The 19,662-nt window shown below is 43.5% G+C and overlaps 1 protein-coding gene across 14 annotated transcripts in view; it reads right to left on the reverse strand.

The window, feature by feature from the left end:
* FBRSL1 (fibrosin like 1) overlaps positions 1 to 19,662 on the reverse strand; it is a 552,901-nt gene that overhangs the window by 307,563 nt on the left and 225,676 nt on the right. For all 14 annotated transcript variants that reach the window (XM_075168048.1, XM_075168057.1, XM_075168060.1 and 11 more), the window contains exon 3: positions 1,025 to 1,126. In XM_075168048.1, the coding sequence (XP_075024149.1) occupies positions 1,025 to 1,126 (102 nt within the window). The remainder of the gene's footprint in view (positions 1 to 1,024; positions 1,127 to 19,662) is intronic.

The following is a 19,662-nucleotide window of genomic DNA, read 5'->3' on the forward strand; positions in this document are numbered from 1 at the left end:
AAATACTTTCAGCTTTTAAACACATTTGTGGGAGCCATTTTTTCCCCTTTTTCTCTCTTCTCCTCCTGTAGAATGGGCTCTGAAAGCCTTAATAGCAAATACATTACACTTATCAAAGGCCTTCCCCCCCCTTCCTTTTGCATCCTGAAGCGGAGGTAGTGTTTTCAATTTTAAAGCTAAATTAACTGTCCAATTGAATTTAGCTGGTGTGAGCCGTTTTCTGTGACAGGTTTTAGTTATGAAGCATATTTTACATTAATAGAACTCAACATGAAAACCACTCGCTCTGGGATTTCTGTGGCTTGCCATTGAAATGGCAAATTTAATATTTCAGACATGCTCGTGCCAGCGTTTGATTATTGTTCTTCATTTAAATCTCTCCTAACGGGAAAGGTCCTAATTAGTAAAAAATCATGTTTTAATGAAGGTGAAATGCTAATTGCTAACACAAAAAGCCTTCATATAAAATTATCCCAGCACTGCCATTGATTTCTTGGTGACTCAAAAGCCCATTTGTGTGTTTACACACTAAGGCACCGTTTGCTTTTGTTTTATCATAACATTTCACTCAACGTACCATAGAATTTCCTGAGAGAAAGACAGATTTCCCCCCAAAACCTTTCATATCTTGGAGGCAGGAAGCATAAAATTAGATGAACTGACTTTGCACCCAAACTACGTGATTACATGCAGTAGCTAAACCCAAAGATACTGTAAAAAGCTTTTTAACACAACTTCTTTGAGAAAACAAAACAAAACATCAAGCCATTCTTCCCCGAGGAATAACAATTCCATTTTGTTTTCCCATCTCTGATCTTTCGCTTATCATATTATTTGCACCATGATTATAGTGTTTGCAAGGCAGCTCAACCACTTATGCCATAACACTCAATCATGACATAAAAAAAAGTTATTACACAGTGACCTCTGGATGCCAACATTTGTTCAGCAAGATTTATGAAAAGCCATGTCAGCAGCGGGAATTGCTGCAATGAAGCGATGCTTTCTCCTGAATGGTACTTACATCACTGAGACGGTCCCTTGAGCTGCTCCGCTGAGAGCTTGTGGCCTCCCTGATGCTGTCTTCCTCGCTATTTCTGCCACTTCTGCTTGTAGGGACCTTCATCTAGAGGGAGAAGAAGGAGGGGGAAAAAGGAGATTTTCAAGCACTGCTCTGCCACCTGATCCCGAGGTTGCCGACAGCGGTTTAGTCAATGTTTCACTCCTACGCCCACGGCACCGTGGAGAGGATGCTTTTGAACGCATGGGGCTTCTCTGAAGTTGTGCTTGACCACGTGTGTTCATATTCCCTTTCGCTAACATGCGAGGGAAGGGGTGCTTTTAGCGCTCCTGGAAGCAGGCAAGGCTGTGCCAAAGTCCTGGGGCCTGATGCGAGAGGGAAGCGGACAGACAAACCCCCCTCACTCTTTGCTACCAGCAAACTTCAACTGTGACACCGGTACAGCTGTGGGACCACCGTTGACCCAGCAGTCAGGTCTCTGGTTCCCAGTCCAGAGACGTGCCTCGGGGCCACCCCCAGTGACTGCACCGAGAGGCCGGTACCGGCATGACCGCCAGGTGACGGATACTGGCCTGAAACAACTTGCTGGAAATAACGCACAAAATTTGAAGTACAGCATGATTAACTCTTACGGCCAAGGCTGGTTTTCTAAGCACTAAGTCATCCTTCTTCCTTCGCTAGAAGTTGTGCTTGTGTTTGTATGTAAGCGAGAGGCACCAATGTTTGAAATCACAGCAACTTTCCGCTTACATCTGCAAAGAGTGTTACCGGGGGAGGAGAAGGATAGGATAGATATGTCATTCACAGCTTCATTCCTGGGCTCATTTACTAACAAATTATTCTGCTAATTCCCTTGTGAAATATCGGGTGGAAAGAAGTGTTTAATTTATTAATAGGTTCTATTCATATCAGTTTGGTTCCATTTAAATTACACTATTTAAAATGTCGGCTTGTACAAATTGGTACTTTTAATGGCAATAAAATCCCCTTGTTTCTTTCTGTCCTATTTCATTGCAGTCTCAGTAGTGAGCAGGTTTGCTCATGGCGCTCTGATATAAGCCCAGCGCATTCAAGCAGCCCTGCCATTGCGGCACGAGGAACCGTGCTCGGTGGGCACGCTGCCACGATGCGGGCACTGAAACCTGAGCCCCAGGAGCACACTGATCACTACACTCCCATGGACGTTTGCTATCGCTGCCAGCTAAGTGCCCTACAGTCTATTAATATTTTAATACAATATTCAAGATACTATATGCAGAATGAGCTCCACTACTCATCCAGTCTGGAGTATACAGCCCTGTATAGGCTTGTACAGAAGAATACAGAGGAAGTATCATGCTCATGTTCAAGCAACAGTACATTTCTGATTGAAGTCCTTACTCTGCATGCCTTTCTGCCACCTTACACCTCATCAATATCCTTTCTTCCTCAGGATAAGACTTTTAGACTCAGCCAGATCAAAGTGTTACAAATACAAATTTGCTCACAACCACCGCTCTCAGCACCAGTGTCCTGTCTCATTCATTGTAAACCACATTTCCAATATGTTGCCCGCCTGCAAACTTTTATCAAGACTGATTTTTCGTCTTTGCTCCTACATCAAAATGTTCAAACAACACAGCAACGAGAGGTAATCCCTGCTGGGATCTGCTAGAAGCATTTCCAACCAACAGTGAGCCTGCATTCGCAACTACCAGCATCAGGTATAAAGGCAGGAAATAATCCACTTGAAATTCATCACATTGAATCCACATTGTCTGTTTCTTTAATAAAAAGGCTAACAGCATCAAGCACAGAAATCTAACTATACTCCATCAGTACTGTGGCCATTATCCATCAAATTTTTAATCCCACATATAATTAAGTAAATTTGATAAGATTTTTTTTCTAAATACATAAAATGGTTGTCATTCAATTATTTTATTCTTTTTTAGGCCTTTATTAACCAATCATGATTTCAGCTATCCCACTATCTTGCCTAGGATTGATGCCAAGCCAATAGGACAAATGGTAATAACCCATTAATTAGAGCCTTTCGAAAACACTGGCAGACCAGCTTTCTTCCGTCATCTGGATCCTCCTGCACTTACTCAAAACCCAACTCCACGGATTCCCAGCCACCAGCCAGCTCTTCTGAAACTCTTGGATGTAAAGTATCCAACCTGCCAATTTCAAAGCTTCCAGACACAGCAGGTGCTTTGTTTCTCCCTGAAACAGGAACCACTTAACTATTACAGGACAGAATTACAATTTCCCTAAATACAGTACAGAAATACCCATTGAAATCTGCGGCTTTCTGCTTTCTGATCCATAACCTTACCGCTCCCCGCTAGGAACACATCAAAGCCTGTCAAAATTATTACACTTTTGACCTAAACAACTCCTAGACAGCTGCAATTAAAAGAAAACTAAATTACACCATTCCAAATCCTTTTGCCTTCCCAAGCACAAATGTTCAGCAGAATTATTCTAAAGGACTAAACTGCCAGCTGTTTAAAGTTAGCACAGACTCACCCAACCTGTTACCAGACTCCAACATTTTGCTGTTTTTCTTGAGTTACAGTCGGCTCCCAACACCACCTGTTTCTTTTCTCCAAATTTCATTAAAGGAAAACTACACCTACACCCATGGTAACAAATTGAGACAATTTGACCTGACAAGGTCTTGCACAGGCAAGCAAATTAGAAGCATCGCTGCTGCCATTAACCTTTCCAAGTAAATATCAATTATTAAACTTGCTGCACTACCTCTGTCCCCAGTTTGCTGCTGTGAATTAAGAGGGTCATCAGCCTTTTTGACAGATCTTGTTCATTTACACCTGCTGCCTGCCAGCAGGGGAGCCCGCACACCCGCAGCCGGAGTGCTGAGCCAAGCTGCCTTAATTCATCAGTAATTACCCTAATGAGCCACACGCAGGACCCAACTAGGAGGACAAGTTGTTCTGCTAAATGGATGCATTGGTTTCATGGGCACTCTCTGCAGACCTGGGTATTAGTAAACTGGTCAAAAGCTTCTTTCCCAAAGTTGCTTCTGGCTTGGCTGTTTGATTTCTAGTGATTTTCTCTGGGTGTTTTTGCTTGAGTTGCAGAAATTCCTCCTGACCATGTTCCCTGATTGAGCTTTACTACAAAACCTAGTATTCCTCTTCCTTTGAAAAGGTTTTTACTTTTATAGAGTCTGCAAAGGCTCTGTGGGCCAGAGGCGAGGCGGGCTCCCAGCCCCAGCCCGGGGACGTCACGGCCGCCTCAGCACGGCACAGACCCAAACAAGCAACTCCCCAAATTCATATGCAAAACACACTACATCCTCTTGTACAAGACATTGCCAGAGACTTACAAAGACATTAGAGCAACACCAGCCGCCATTATTAAATACCTCAGGTAGAGGAGCCAAATACCCGTCTAAACGTAGGCTTGAGAAGGGGAGGGCCACCTGAGAGAAGCTGCCTTTCCACCTGGATAAAGCTGCCCTACCGCTGTTACAGAAAAGCATTAAAATCACTAACAAGCAGCATTTAGGAAGGAACCCCCTCTCCAGCTTGTTGACTTTGCCTGTCTGAAAGTACCCACACAGCCCACAAGCTGCTATTTTCTGCTTTGACGGCAGCGAAGGCCCCTCTCCAGGCCCTGCCAGACGGCGTTTTCCAGTCAGGGGAACAGAGCCGAAACAGAAGCTCAGGAAACAGCAGGTAGAAGCATATGTGGGCCAAATTCGAGTATGTTTGATTGCATTGCCTTGAGGTCTGCTCAAAATATTTTAGGAGTCATCCCAGAAGCAAAAAGTCTCAAAATAACCCCAACGCCCAAAGCTCTTGGAAAGGTGCTCCTCTGCCTCGTCTCCTAACGTTTGGGGGGTGGGGGGGAGGGGATCTTTTCTTAAATGTCGGTTGACTACTGTGGCACTGCAGGACAGCTAAGCTGGAACAGAATAAAAAGGCACAAGAAGACTGAAGTTACTTGGTAATTTATCTCTTCCAAAGGCCAAATCCTGTCCTCATCCAAATCCTAAGTCAGCAAGATGTTCACATCAGTATGTATTCACCAAAACGTTTAAATATGCGCCGAATTTTTACTCAAGCAGACCCTATTTCATCACTGAAGTTAACAGGATTCTCCAAAAGCATTAATTAAGCCCAAGGCTGCTTAAAAACCAGGCCCACACAGCCTTCCGCAAGATAAATAACACACCTGACGACACCACACACCGCAGAGAAAAGCTGGCAGTAGGCGACCCCGGCTGTCTGCAATAGCTACGGTACAGTTTTTACCAGAAACTACAGATTTGCGTTTGCGAACATGAAGGACACCGTTTCCAGCTCCATGGGAGCGGGCCAGCGCTGCAGACCGGGCTGGCTTGGCAGGGAACAACCGAGGGCAAGGTACAGAGGGTTTGTAAGGCCACGAGCAATTTGCATGCTGCAGGTGGTCACAGACAGTCCCAAGCCACATTCGGAGCCAAGAATTATGAACCTTGCGCTGTTGGACATCATGTAGCGTGATTAAATATCATAACTCATTCCCATAATAACTCCAGCTCTCATTAAAGTCCAGCTCTGCTACCCTGAACTGCTGCTGCCTTTTCATCTCTCCCATCCAACTTCCCCCCTCCCTATTTCTTCTTATGGGGTGGGGGTGGAGGAATATAGGAATGGGCAGAACAGGGTTTTGCTTCCCTAAAAGGGCTTTTTCATTACCACTACACTGGCTCTCAGCCCCCGCTTTTTAATCATAATAGATCAGCCTGCTCTCCATTTACTTAAGCTTTTCCGATGTCAGAGGAAAGCACATTTTTATTTGGCACACCTATTTTCAAATCACAGGCACGCTGCCCCCGCTCATTATTAATAAATACACTTCGATTTATCACAAGCTCCATTTGAGTGCCACGGGGAGCCTGGGGCAAAAGGAGACAAATTCTTTTCTTAAGTTGTTCTGAAAGGTGCTGGGCTTCCCGACCCTCACCCCCATTAACCCAGCACAGCTAGTGCGCTCCTACTGGGAGCTCCACAGCTTGTGCAGCGGCAAACTCGGACTGATCTTGTGCCATCTCAATATATTTGTTCATTATCTTGCGCACACACAGAAGCATTTGGAAATGTACTCGGGGCACAGGCCAAATTGAATCATCTGCCTTCATTTTCCACACGATCTGAAGCTACAGCTGCTACAACAGGCTGTGGGATTTTTATTTTCCTTCCTTAACAGGTTTTTTTCCTCGCTCTTAAAGTCACAGCAGTCTGATTTTAAACCTCTCGCCGTTGCTTGGGTTTGCATCTGCTTTTTACAAAACGGGTCTTGCAGACACACGCAGTGGGAAAAGAAATTCCCAACAACCTCCCTCCGTGCTGTTCTGAAGGCAAGACAGAAAGCAGCGCCCTTAGGGAGAGACATAATTAAAATATTCATCTCAGAGAAGCCTATTCTGGTGGCTCAGTTGGGTCTATTAATCCTCTCACCTCTGCCAGTGGACAGGCACCGGCAGGAATGGCACCAACTTACTTTGTGCTACGCTTGGGAGCAGGGAACGGTCCCACGAAAACAAAGAAGCCCTTCCAATCAGAAGGGGTAAAGAGCTCCGCACAGCACTGAGCCAAGTTGCCTCCTTTCAGGAACACGTTAACTTCTCAAGAAAAAAAGTTTAATTCCTTTTTAGACCTCTGGAAGATCCACTTTCATTTGTCTTGAAAGAAAGGCCAGACCAAACGCAACCTTCAGATTTAGGATTTTGACTTCATGGCAAATCTATTTTGGCAGAAGCTACTTGGAGATAAGTAGGTACAGCTGAGAGGCGTCCAAGTCCCAGAGATTAGGTCCAAGCTTTCAGATTGGCAGAGATAGGGATGACTCCACCTTATCATGCTCATCTATCTAAACTAATGCTGCTGAAACGCCACTTTACATCTCATCAGTGTGTAATGACTTTATCATCTGCTCTGCCAAAGGACCCTTTTTCAACTGTTTCTGTAGGGTCAATCTAAGGAAGAAAAATTTTCTGCAGATAACATTTCATACTAACAAAGATTATGATTCCCCACGGCTACAAGAATTGTTAAGAGCAACTGTTCCAAAAAGTTATCAAAACTAATCGTATGGCCTGTCCCCTTCCCAACACACACGCAAATGATGCTTAAACAATATTTTGGGAAGACTTTTTTGCTAACATATGTTTGCATTTTATTATCAACTCCCAGATAAGCTCGTGTTTCTCTTGGTAGACTATCAGCAGTAGCAGCTTTCTGCAGCAGGAGACAGTAAACTGCCTTAATAAATACAAATGCACAATTTAATTAAAATATATTGGAGTCTTGGAAAAAGTACTATTTGTGGATGAAGCACTCCGTTAAGGGATTGCACTCAAGGCTAGTTCAGTGTATTTTAAGCAGGCAACAATAAGTGGCAGTGAAACATACTGCACAGAGCTCTACCCCAATGATTAAAGAGCACACTGAAATTATAAACGTCTGTTTTCCAGAAGGGGGAAAACAAAAGTCACCCAGTTGCCTCTGGTTTTAATGCTTGAAACAAAACAAACCATTTGGCTTTAAAAATGTACTTCTTTAAACCTGAAAAGACCCATGTATCAAAACAAGGTGGAATCAGCTAAACACATTACTTCTGACTTGTTTCCTTGAAAATCCAGCCTTAATGCATGCTAACAAAATTTATCTATCCCAAGCATACCTCATAATGAGATCAACTGGGAAAAATATCAGGCTTGTTTGTATATTTTATACTTGCTCTAACTTGGCAGTTTGGAGATTATGTATTCCCCAGGTCCCTCCTTAAATCGTTTCACACGCTGCAATTTGATTTTCTTTGCTTGCCCTTTTCCACAATTTTTTTGATACATTTTATTGAGTTCTGGCTCAGAGGGAAACGTTCTCTTTGAATTAAGGGTGCAATCATTTTTTTTCCTCTAAATAAGGACATATGGCGTAGAAAGTAATGTTATGGTCCGAGGATTTTATGATTGAAGTAGGACTCATTTTAAAAAATGACAGTAGCATCAGGTTAGATTAGAGTAGTTTTTCTAATTGGGTGGTGCTGCTGTGGATGTTGTGATCAGCTATCTTAGCTATAACTCATTTTAAATATGATATCTCCATTTTTACTTACTGTGATGAAGAGGAAAACATCAGCAGTGTTATGATACAGAAGGAAATCAGTCCTTTTTTAAAAAAAAACAAAACCACTTTAATTCAGAAAGTTGCATGGTTTTTAGAAGCTTAGAGTTTATACATTTTACTGGTATGCAGACTTCTGGTTTCTAATACTGGCTTACTGGTTTCCTCTGGATAAGTTACTTAAATAATCTGTATTGCAGTTGAGCAGTCTGTAATGTTGGTTAATTTTAACCTCTCTCTGGGATGCACTGAGGTTGAATTAATGTTAGCAAAGGATTTCTGTGCTTAGAAGCTGTCAGAGTCAGCTGCTACAGGAAGGCAAGTACAACAACTTACTGTAATAAAAAGTATTATTAGTGAAAAATCAAAATACTCAAAAGCTATTGTTAGTTTCTCAGGTACTTGAGCAACGTTAACTACTCATTAATAACCTAACTTTGCATCATAATGCTTGCAAGTAGACACAAGGGTCATCTTCCATTTTTTAGAAACAAGGTGAAAACCAAGCTCATTTGGTGCGGTCCATTGGCTTTGCAGTTTTTGGAAGAGTTGCTGTATGATGCTCCTATTAGACAGAGAAACACTCTAAATGAGCTCAGCTTTAGATCTCTGAGAGGCACTTCTCCAGGTCTGGGCTTGCATCTCTATCTACACTGCCGCACGTCCCGCTAGCGATGCAAAGCACTTCTCATGCTAGGATCACAGAGATGCATGGCAGCTTTCTGCAGTGCCCATGCAGACTCTGCTGAATACTGGCTGACTTGTTTTGCCTTTCTAAATACCTAACTAAAGAGAAACTATGTTTGATCTCATGATTTTTGAGAGGTGTGGCCAAAAGAGTGGGCCAGTGCCCTTGGAGACTGGAGAAGCCTTTTTCATTAGTGCCCAGCACAGAGAGGCCGTAAGTAGCATTAGGGTTGGCATTTCTGCAGCTCAACCCATGCACTGGAACTGCCGCAAAGATTTTTCACAGCTTCTCGGCTGGCAGGTGGCCGTGGCTGCGCAGCAGAGCCGGCACTGCTTCCCCACGACGGCCTGCGCTCTCAGGATCGGGAGGCTCACTGCGATGCGAGAGCTAATGCTTATTTTGGAAAAGAGCTGGTGCTTAAGCAGGCAAAACCGCTCGATTTTACAGCTGCCATCAGGTCTGCATAGCAAACTGCACTCTGCATGCCCCCAGCCGTACTTGGCAGATGGTAGTAGACAGCTGGGAAAATCTGGGTTTGACATACGTCAGTGATAAACTGTGTCAGTGTAGACCTGCTTAGGTTACAGCTAGCTAGCGTGTGTGCAGGAGTGAGACTTTGACTGGTGAAGGGTAAATAGCATTCCTAACCAATTTAGCCAAAACCTGCCTTCCACAACAGGGTACCCAGATGGCACCTATGGGCCCTCGGGGCTGTCTGGAGAGCAGGCAAGGTGATGAAGGGGTAACATGCAATTTTGCAATTCATGGGCAACAGCACAAAACCAGCACAACGCGTAACAAAACAGTGCCCACCACCAGCAATGATTTATCAGGTCCTGTTGCAAAGGCAGACTGTAAGCAATTGCCAGAGAAAAAGGTCACTCCCTCGGTGAAGAAAACCCTGAGAAATCAAATAAACTTATGAGGGCAACTTAGTCTATGTTTATAAATAAATGAAGGCACCCGTAAGCACAAAAAAAGACACACACAACTTGGTGACTGAAGAGAAGCAGTCTGTAAAGCTGGGAGGTGACAACGAAACCATAGCTGGTCAAGGGACAGACATAATCACCATCAACGAAAAGGCAGCACCTAATAATTACTGCACCGGCTGTAATGCTCGCCAGAATCGGATGCCCTAACTACACTTTAATTTAGTGACAGGTCTAAAAGCATAGCATCCAATAAATACGCCATGAAAGAGCTGAAAGCCTCTGAGCAAGTTACTAAATAAGATTTGTAGCTTCAAGTTTCACATTAAGGCGATTTGGACTTGTGATTCTTGGCTCTAAAATGCCATCCAATATGCATCACATGAGAAGTTGATTTTGCACATTTTTTTGGTGATGGGAAAGAAACAGATATGCTAAAGATCTGCTCAGGACTCTTACGGATGCATCAAGTGTTACCAACAGCAGTGCAGCTGACCATATCCAAAGTATCACTGTAAGGGAAGCGACTCTGAGCAGGACAGAGGTATGATTGACTAAGCATCCATTTAGCAAGGAGAAAGCTGTGTTCAGCTGGAGCCAACGGACTAAATTAGGCTGAGTTTACACAATGCTTTTAAACACCATGTAGGAGGCAATCAGAATTGACAGCTTTAACATTGCTGCCATCTATGCATACAGATACCATCTATTAAAGGCTAATATCAACAGCTGTGATGTTCAAAGCAAGAATAGATTTAATATACATATTAAATTGTCCAAAGCTGCAGGAGATGTTTCAAAATATATTGGGAAATTCAACCAAGAAAATTCTCTCTGTATACTACGGTATTTCTCTTCTAGTAATATCACCCACCAAAAGCAAGGGGTTTAAATCGAAGACAAAAGGTGATGATAACCTTCAAAAGTGATTTTAGTAAGAGAAGATCCAAAAAGCAAGGTAAACACATCACTAATGATGTCAGATAGGCAAAACATTCAACGCAGTTTTGCTTTGTCCTTGGGAAGAAAACAGACTCATTCCTCAGTCTTCTGATAACACAAGGAAGACAACATTTGCTAAGAACAAAGTCCAGACTGTTGCAAAAGTCCTAGAATGGGAGATCATGTGCACACAGATGTTTTAATAGATCTTGGAATAGCCACTGAGAAAACTGAAGACAGACAAGTGTTGGAGAAATATTTCAAAGGAGCAACCAGGACTGGCTGGGCAGCTATAGGCACATTGCCGTGATACCAGGCTTCAACAGAAGAAGAAAAAAAAACCAATATTGGATTCAATTGACTGAATTAAACTATTTTAGTCAAGAATGTTTTCTAGAAAATTAATCTTCTTGAATAAGCCTGGTTTCATTTCTTTGATAAGTTTGGTTGAAAAGGGAACTGGATAAATGTGATACATTTAGGATTCTTGATGTGCTCATACTGCAAGACATTCTGATAAAAATTAGTGCTATATAAATATCAATAAAGCATATTTTAAGCGGGGAACATATCGGCTAAGTTCTCAAAAAGTAGCGTCAATAAATAATCATCCATGTTTGTGACAGATGGTAAAAGGATTTAAACGAGGCTTGCAGTTATTCAATAGTTCCATCAATATCTGAGAAAAATATTATCAAAGCCACTGCAGATAAAATTCATAGATGCCAACAATACCTATTTAGAAATAAATAAGGAAGAGGAAGGGAAGGAAGTTTCAGGCAGCAGCTTGGATTCCTTGAAAAACACACCTCATTAGAAAAAGCATATCGCAAAGCAGAGCCGCACTACGATTCTGAGGAACGAAGGCGGCCGCCTGCAGCTACTGTAGAAGAGAGACTACCCTGCTGAACAGAGCTGCTCACTCGGGAAAAGCTGGGAGGGTCACACTGGGCAAGCACCTCCGTATGATCTTCCAGCGTAATGCTGCAACCAGAGGGAACTAATCCAATCCCTGAGCAAGGGAAGAGAGGCCACTTTCTCTTGGATACGGCAGGGACAGGAATGATCTTGGAAGGCTGGCTCGGTCTAAAGCCTGCCCAGTAAGACAGCAAGGCAAAGCTCTTCTGAACTGACAACCCATGGCAGCTACAGTCTAACTTCTGGTACAAACTTGGACAGTTATCCTGAATTGCTCCAAGTCCTTCTTACGCGGACCACAGAGATCAATCAAACTGCCATTAGAAAAAACAAAAATTGCCAGCAACTATCCAGGTGTGATGCACTGCAGATCTCTCCTTACTTAGAGCGGGGAACAAAAGTTACCATCCTGATGCTGATGGATGGCAGCCTGCAGACCCTGTGGGTTCTTGTCCGTAGCTCAAGGCAGGGACAAAAGCATCCACATTCTCGCTCAACAATTCACTCAAACCCTCCAAGCATCTCATGTGAAAAACCCATGCTTAGTACAGTAGGGTTTCAAATTCATTACTAGGACTCTGAGGCACCACAATAACACAATTAAAACACCACCAGATGTGTGTCATATAATACATGTTAAAAAAAGAAAAGACATACTGTGTGCAGATACAACAACAATTTGCTGTTCAAATTAATTCAGGAATCAGTACCATCCCTATAAACCCAATATATAAAACATATGCTACTGTAGGCATGCATAAATTGCATGCAATTTTTTCCAGATAAAGCCACACATGCAATTAATAAACTAAAGTGAAAAAAGAAAAGAAACAAAGTAAATAAATAAATACAAAGGCTGCCCAGGGAATGATGAATTTTACAGAAACTGCTGTCAAAGATCACAGCGCTGAGCAGACACAGCCACAGCCGCGAGCTTGTACCCTACCCTCGGCAGTACAGTCACACCCTGGCCTCAGTTCATCTGAACAGGGAACTCGCATGTAGCAGAAACAGGCGCCAACCAGAGACCCAACCAGTTTTTTTGCCCAGCGCTGGCATAAGGTTAAGCTACAGTAGCATGGTTTAAATCACAGGAGATAGCAGACAGTCTTTCACATACACAGGATCAGGCCTAATACGGCGTGTTTTCAGCCGCTCCGCAAGCCAGCCCACGATCACGTCCTTGAACTGATCTTCATTACCTCCCCCTGTTATTTCTGAAGACCCCATAAAACCTAGGAGCAAGGCTCCAGCTGGGGGAAAAGCTGGCATTAAAGGCAAGAGAACCACCACTTCAATGCAAAGGGAACTGATGGATGGTTGGCACGAGCTGTGGTATGATGTGAATTTAGGAAAGCAGAGACAACCGCCACGCATACCACCATGCATATTTGTATTCCAACTTCTACCTACGATTTGCTTTTATTGCTAATTCAAACTTTACCAAGCCCCTACTTGCACTCTGTCTAGACATCCTGGGACCTGTCCTTTCCCTGGCAGAGGTCTTCGTCCCCCAGCCAACTGTCCCTTGTCACCCACAGGCAATGGGAAGCTAACCGCAGCTGCTTCAGTAAGCCCCAACAAGAATCAGAGCTATTTTCTTCAGGCTCCCCACACTAGAAGATGAATCAAGCCACTCTGGTAAAAACCAGAGCAAACCTTACCCATCTGCAGGTCTGGAAAGTAGGTCCCTAGCTCTGCACTTGAAGCAGAGGCAATCTGAAACATCACTGCTCTCTAGTTGTGATCGCCCGTTGTGATCGGCCAAGACATTAGTGTTGTCAAGGAAACTTTCAGTAAGGCCATGAGATCCTACTCCACCACTGCAGGTTTTTTGATTTGAGAAAACAGCATTATAACTACCAGAGCAAGCACAGCCAGCTCCACAAAGAACCACAGAAGCAATTTCCTCTAAATGCCCAGGGGACATCCTGTTTGCTGTTCGACATCCTGAAGAAAACAAAAATCTAAGATTAATTACAGCCGAAGCAACTAAGGTGAAGCCCTTTGGTAATTTTCAGCCCTGAATAACCAAAAAGGGGTGACAATTATTTTAGCTAATGATCACCGAACTTTGAGATTAACATTCGCAGCTGAAGAACTGGAAGCAGCTCTTTAGAAGGCAGCACTGCTGTTAGGCTAAGCCCAGAGCTCTGTGAAATAGCTGGTTGACACTTGCTATCAGCAAGGGACACAGTGCATTACCCAAAGATCCAAGGAAGTAAAGAAAGCACAGAAAGCTCAGTAAAGGTGGACTGGGAGCCTGCCCTACCTTCGTCCTACATAACATAGACTGCATCTATTTATGGTGGAAGAAAATGCTTCTTGTTGGCCTACACTGTACTCTCATGATGTGCAGCACAAGAGTGGCAACTATATTTTCCCTACAACCGTAGTTTTAAAAATTTCTCAGATACAAAAGGACTGGCTAAAACACTGTAGCTTAGAGCGAAAAACAGGATCTGGATTTCATACTGTGTTTTTTTGTCATGACAGAACAGCTAAGTGAAGTGTTCTTGTTCTGAGTGCTCTTCCTGACTTGTATGCCTCCAAAATCCAACCCTAAATTGTTTGGCTCAGATTAGTCTTCTTGTGATGGTCACAGACAAAAAAGAAGAAAAAAAAACCAAACCACACTAGCATGCCCTGCTGAAGAGTAATCCTCTCCCTGCAGCTGGAAGGCCATGATCCTCCAAAAGCGTGAACTGCATCCTGATACGGCTGAAAGGGCGAACTGCAGAGCAACCGCGAGGCAGATACTCACACCATCCACTGAAGGTTATCCAGGTGGTCTGAACTGCTCCCTGTGAGGTGAGACATCCTCTCCTCACTGATTCTGGAAAGCAAAGCTGTACTGGTGCCTTTCAGAAAGGAGTCAGGCTGTGTTTGGGGATGAGCTGGGTTCAGAGGAGGGGAAACCTGCCAGTCCTCAGAAGGAACGAAAAGATCAGATGACTTTGGGAACATCAAGCAATGGACCTGGGATAAGGCTAGGACTACAACTATAGAGAAAACTGGACGGCTAAAAGCATTGCAGCTTTTAATAGCAACCATCTTGCATCTTAACCACAAGATCATTCTCCCCGGATGATGTGTAAGTAAATATTTCTTAGAAAGAAAGTATAATGTTAACAGAGTAGAGCTTGCTGTGAAAGCAAAAAAAGGAATTGCTGCTTTTTTGGATACCACACCTCCACAGGAAATATTTTAGTAAAAAGAGGCAAGAAGATACAGAATGAAGCCATCAGATAGAAAAGTTTTGTGGAAGAGGGGTAAGGGAGCATGCCTTCACTACTGGGAAGATACGATGGGATTCAGCGTATCATTCTTGATACATGGGACAGTGAGGTTTTACTTTGGGCAGAAAGACCTGTGTCTGAGTGCTGCCTGAAGGCAGGAGGCTTCAAAGTACTTTGGATACAGATTTGGGAAATGACCAAGGTCTGTCACACCATGGGATCTTTACAAGCAGCAGTGGGGAACAAAACTGAAAGCTCAATCCAGAGACCAAAAGTCAGCAAAAGGACTTCTCTGAACTGTAGCGCCTTCTGTAAGAGCAAGCATGCAAGAAGGAACAAAGCCCAAAATAACAAAATTCACCAAGGCAGAACTACGGGTAGAGCTAAATAACCAACTAATTATTCAGATCTTTAATGTTCCCTTGTTGCTGCCAGTGGATGAGCAGCAAGAGGACACTAGAAGTAGCAAGTGGGAATGGCAAAAGCCTCTAAAATTATGATGCAAAAATTGAACATGTCTCCTAGAGATGTAAAACTGGTCTCACATGGAGCTTTTGTGCTAATAGTTGTCTCGGTCGATATGCAAATTCCATATAACAGTACATGTCTAGATACCATTGCACTGTAAATATCCTTGCTCAAAACACTTTACCTTACTGCTGTTCACAATGTACCTGACAGTTTCCTATTTAAAACAGCATTACCGCTAAAGGAAACCATTAACAGAGGGCTAAAGGAAACAATCTTATTCACTGAACTAACACTCTTGTCTCGGCAAAACAAAACAATTAACATCTGAGTTCACAGGAAAATATATTAGCACAACAGATGCATGTGCATGTATTTCGGCCCTTTCGTAAAACGCACTGGTTTGGGGCCAGATGTTTCTGCTCATGCCAAAGAAGAATCCAGCTGCATCAAGCTGTGAATATTTCTTCTGATCTGTCAAAATCTGCTATGAACTAGAAGAGAAAAAAACAGAACTGAAGTTTGAAATAGAAGTCTGTTTTCCACTGGGGATTTTACCACCATCTGTATTTTAAAAGCTTTAGTACAACTGACAGAGTCTGAAAAAGTTTGCAACACAATAGGTAAAGCACATTGAAATACCATTCAAGTAAGGTTTCTGGTAGAGTTGAAACATATGGTAAAAGACGAGTTTTGTGCACATTTTTCCCCCTTAAAAATCAATTTATACTTATTAGCTGGATTTACAACATGTTTAAATTGTACAGCCTTTCTTGTAATGTGCTGCCATTACGAGCTGAACTCACATTATTGAGATGATAGGGCAATATTGAATTACTGGGCAAACAAGGTCCTTTTTCAAAAACACCAGAGGTGATTCCTTTTCTCACGGTTTCTAAAAGCAGGTGGTTTTTTTTCTTTCATTAACAGAATTACTATGGATTTGCACTGATGCAAGAGTAAAATGATATCCTTTTCCTGAAACCATAAAAAAAGGAGCCAAAATGGAAAGAGAATAGCTAAACATAAAACATGAAAGCATCTCATAACAAGGTAAGTTCACAAACTACGCCATGTTTGTCAACGCTTGGTATTGTCCTTCCTAAAAATTATCCATCTAGCAGGACCAGCATGCTCCTACCTCACAGCCCACCCGTGGAAAAGCCCATAACTCATCTCACAGAAACCTCTGTTATTTTATCCCCAAAACCAGCTCCTTCTGCCCACGGGGAGAATGCAGCGGCAGGAGCAGGATCAAACAGTGACTTGCTTCTATTCAGTGAATAAGTGGCTGCACCATTATCTTCTGGTGAGTCCTAAAGCTGAGATTTTCTGAAGTGCCTCAGGTACTTCGACTCCTAAAGGCATCGAGATTCCAATCTCTCATGTTCTACCCTCAAAATTTCAGCCTTAAAAAAAAATGAAATTTCCTGAAACAGAGAAATATATATGCTATGGCGCAAAGGAAGCTGAATATACCTGGATATATCTGAACTGAACTCTGTTTAAATTCCGATCTTCTCCAGTTATCGCCTGCTCTCCACATTTGTACGCCAGCTCTCAGGCAGCTGTGCTGCCTTCCAGGTGTGTGGCACAGCTTTGCCACTGACAGGGTTATCTATTTTACAAAGAATTATGCTAGCAGTGAAAATCACAGTAGAATTGTTTTGAAAGAAGCAAGCCTCAGATGGACAATTTAGATTTCACAGAAGTTGAAACAGGATTTGCAGGTTCAAATTATTAATCAACACCCTGCCAGGCAGGGGCCAAGAGCAATCTGTCGGTGCTGAGTTTTCTTGGACTTAGACTGTAAAATCTGGATTTTAGATTGACTCGGTGGGGAGAGGGGTTTTTGTGCCTACAAGCCCTTTCCTTCTGAAGCATCCAAGCAAAACCAATCCCTGGCTTTTAGGCGCAGATATGAACTCAAGGATGGTGGGGGAAGTTCTTCCTCCAGGAAATTGGGGATTCAGGGGCTTTCTGAGCCAGTGGACATGGTGCACGTGACAAGGTTGCTTCTCTGTTGTTGAAAGCATGTTCCAGCTATGACAGGACATTATGAACTGCACACGAGGTCGCACAGAGCCTTTCTTTTGTTCGCAAGAAACATGGAGAAAAGAGGCCAGAAAAAGGCGGGTGCCCTCGGAATACCCAGCCTATTGCTGCAACAGCATCAGTTTTCCCACAGTGACAATCGCGATGACACAGGCTGCTCCAGCAAGAAGGAATTTAATTGTAATAAGCACCTAGCACAATGTAACAACACTTAATCACAGAGAATCACACAGTGGGTGCCTCCGGTCACATCAGGCTAGCTTTAGCATCCTTTTGCTTGACCTATCAAGCCAATACACACCTGCAAAATTCTGCAAAAAAACCCAGGGAAACTCTTCATAAACAATTTTAAAGAGCATGCTAACTAACACTGTTCTACAAACAAAAGCGTAGAACAGGTAGGGGCACATTCCACCATTTGCTGCATATTTTTATAAACCCTATCACAACCTCCTGGGGAACAGTCACTGGCACTGTGGACCACTGGCATCTGTGGTCAGGACAAGCATAGATTTGACATGCCTCTCAGTCATAGCGTGATGGTGTATTTCAGAAGAGCACCCCATCTGTGCAGATACTTAAAATGCAGCTCTCACATGCCAGAAACCGCCCCCATCTCCCGCGTTTCTGCGCTTAGAGCACAGGAGGCTGAGAAGGGGGAATCCTGCAGCCCAGCCGTGCCAGTGTTAGATGCAACAGGGCTGCCTGAGCAGCTGCTCGTGCTCTCACATCTGAAGACCCAGAGCGTGCATGGTTGAATGTTTCAGGATCGGAGCGTGGTGTGCTGCCGGCAGCATCCCCCGCATGGGGAATAGGTGCGAGCAGCAGAAGGCTAGGGGCAAGGTGCAAGCCCGCATATGAGAGAAGATGCGCGTATGCCCACGCGCATGAACAAGACAGGACCGCCCAACGTACAACTAGACAGGACTGCCCAGACAGCATCCGCTCCAGGTCTCCCCTCTCCTCTCTAGTGTACATCTTTATTACAAAGAAGTGTTGCAAGATGAAAATTGGGAGCTTGAGGCCAAAATCAAAATAGAAAGAATGGGATATGCTCCTACAGACCTTGATTGAAAATGGTGATTTCTTTTTTTCTTTATTTTTACCTTAACTGTCTCTCAGTGAGGCTAGCTACAAAAGTGTCACGCTGCTGCTCCTGTTGCACTATATTATAATACTTGTTTCCTCTTGCCAGCTGCTCATCAAGGATTACCCCCAGCACAGCCCTCTGTTCTTTCAGATCTAGTCAGAAGGCAAATTAGTCGCAGCCTGATGGGGGAGTGCTAAATTTTTCATTACAATCTTTCTCCAGAGGTTTGGTGTTTAATAATTTGTACTGTATAAAATTTCACATATGGGAAAACACGGCACCACACAGCCTCTCCAGATGCCTTTTTTTTTTTTTTATTTGCTGCTAATCATGTGAGCCCCCCAGCTAAAGGAGTGGATTTAGGGCATAATTAAAGCTTTGTATTTTAATAGTAATACGGGTAAAGCTTGATTTTATTTTTGAGAAGAACACGCCACATTTGTAAATTCCCATTTCACTCAGGATCAATTTTCAAACAGGCTTTGTACCCGGGCTTCTTTGTTCCTGATATACCACGGAAACACAAACCACGTAAGCAGCCTCCTGGTTCTATGAAAGACACACGCCCCTGCTTAGCCGCTGCGAAGGTTCATAATTCCTTATGATCAGTCCAAGAGTGGTGGTGGTTGTGCGGGGGACATCTGTAAGAGAGCCTTGACATCATCTGCTCTGGTTTTCATCACATAATTTGGCACCAGAGTCTCTCAGATTGGTCATACGAACTTCAAATCTCTGAAAGTTTTAGCTACAGCCCGAAGCAGAGCTGAAGTGATTTAACTTTGCTGCTGCTCTCCTAAACCTCCCCCCAGCCACCACCCTTCTTCCTTCCCCACACAGCCTGGAAAACGCAGGGCTGCTGTCACGCATGGGAATGCAGAGCCCTTCTCCGATCTTCCCACAAAATTGCTTTCTCCCCATGTTTCTGATGAGAAGAACAACCTGGAACACACTTTCGGGATTAACTACAGCTGCACACAGAGGACCAGCACCAGGTTTACACACCGGTTAAGACCTCGGAAAGCCTCCTTGTAAAGACTTAAGTGGGACCTAAGTAGGGAATAGATTCTGCAGTAGGTACTTCACAGCAAATGACCCATCATGTAATCTGCTTACTGCTGTACCCTACCAAGTGCCATACTGTTTCTCATCCCTGGGCATTTTTCCCGGGGTCTTCCAGAATCCCAT

The sequence above is a fragment of the Calonectris borealis genome, chromosome 18 (genome assembly GCF_964195595.1).
Source record: "Calonectris borealis chromosome 18, bCalBor7.hap1.2, whole genome shotgun sequence".
Lineage (NCBI taxonomy): Eukaryota > Metazoa > Chordata > Aves > Procellariiformes > Procellariidae > Calonectris > Calonectris borealis.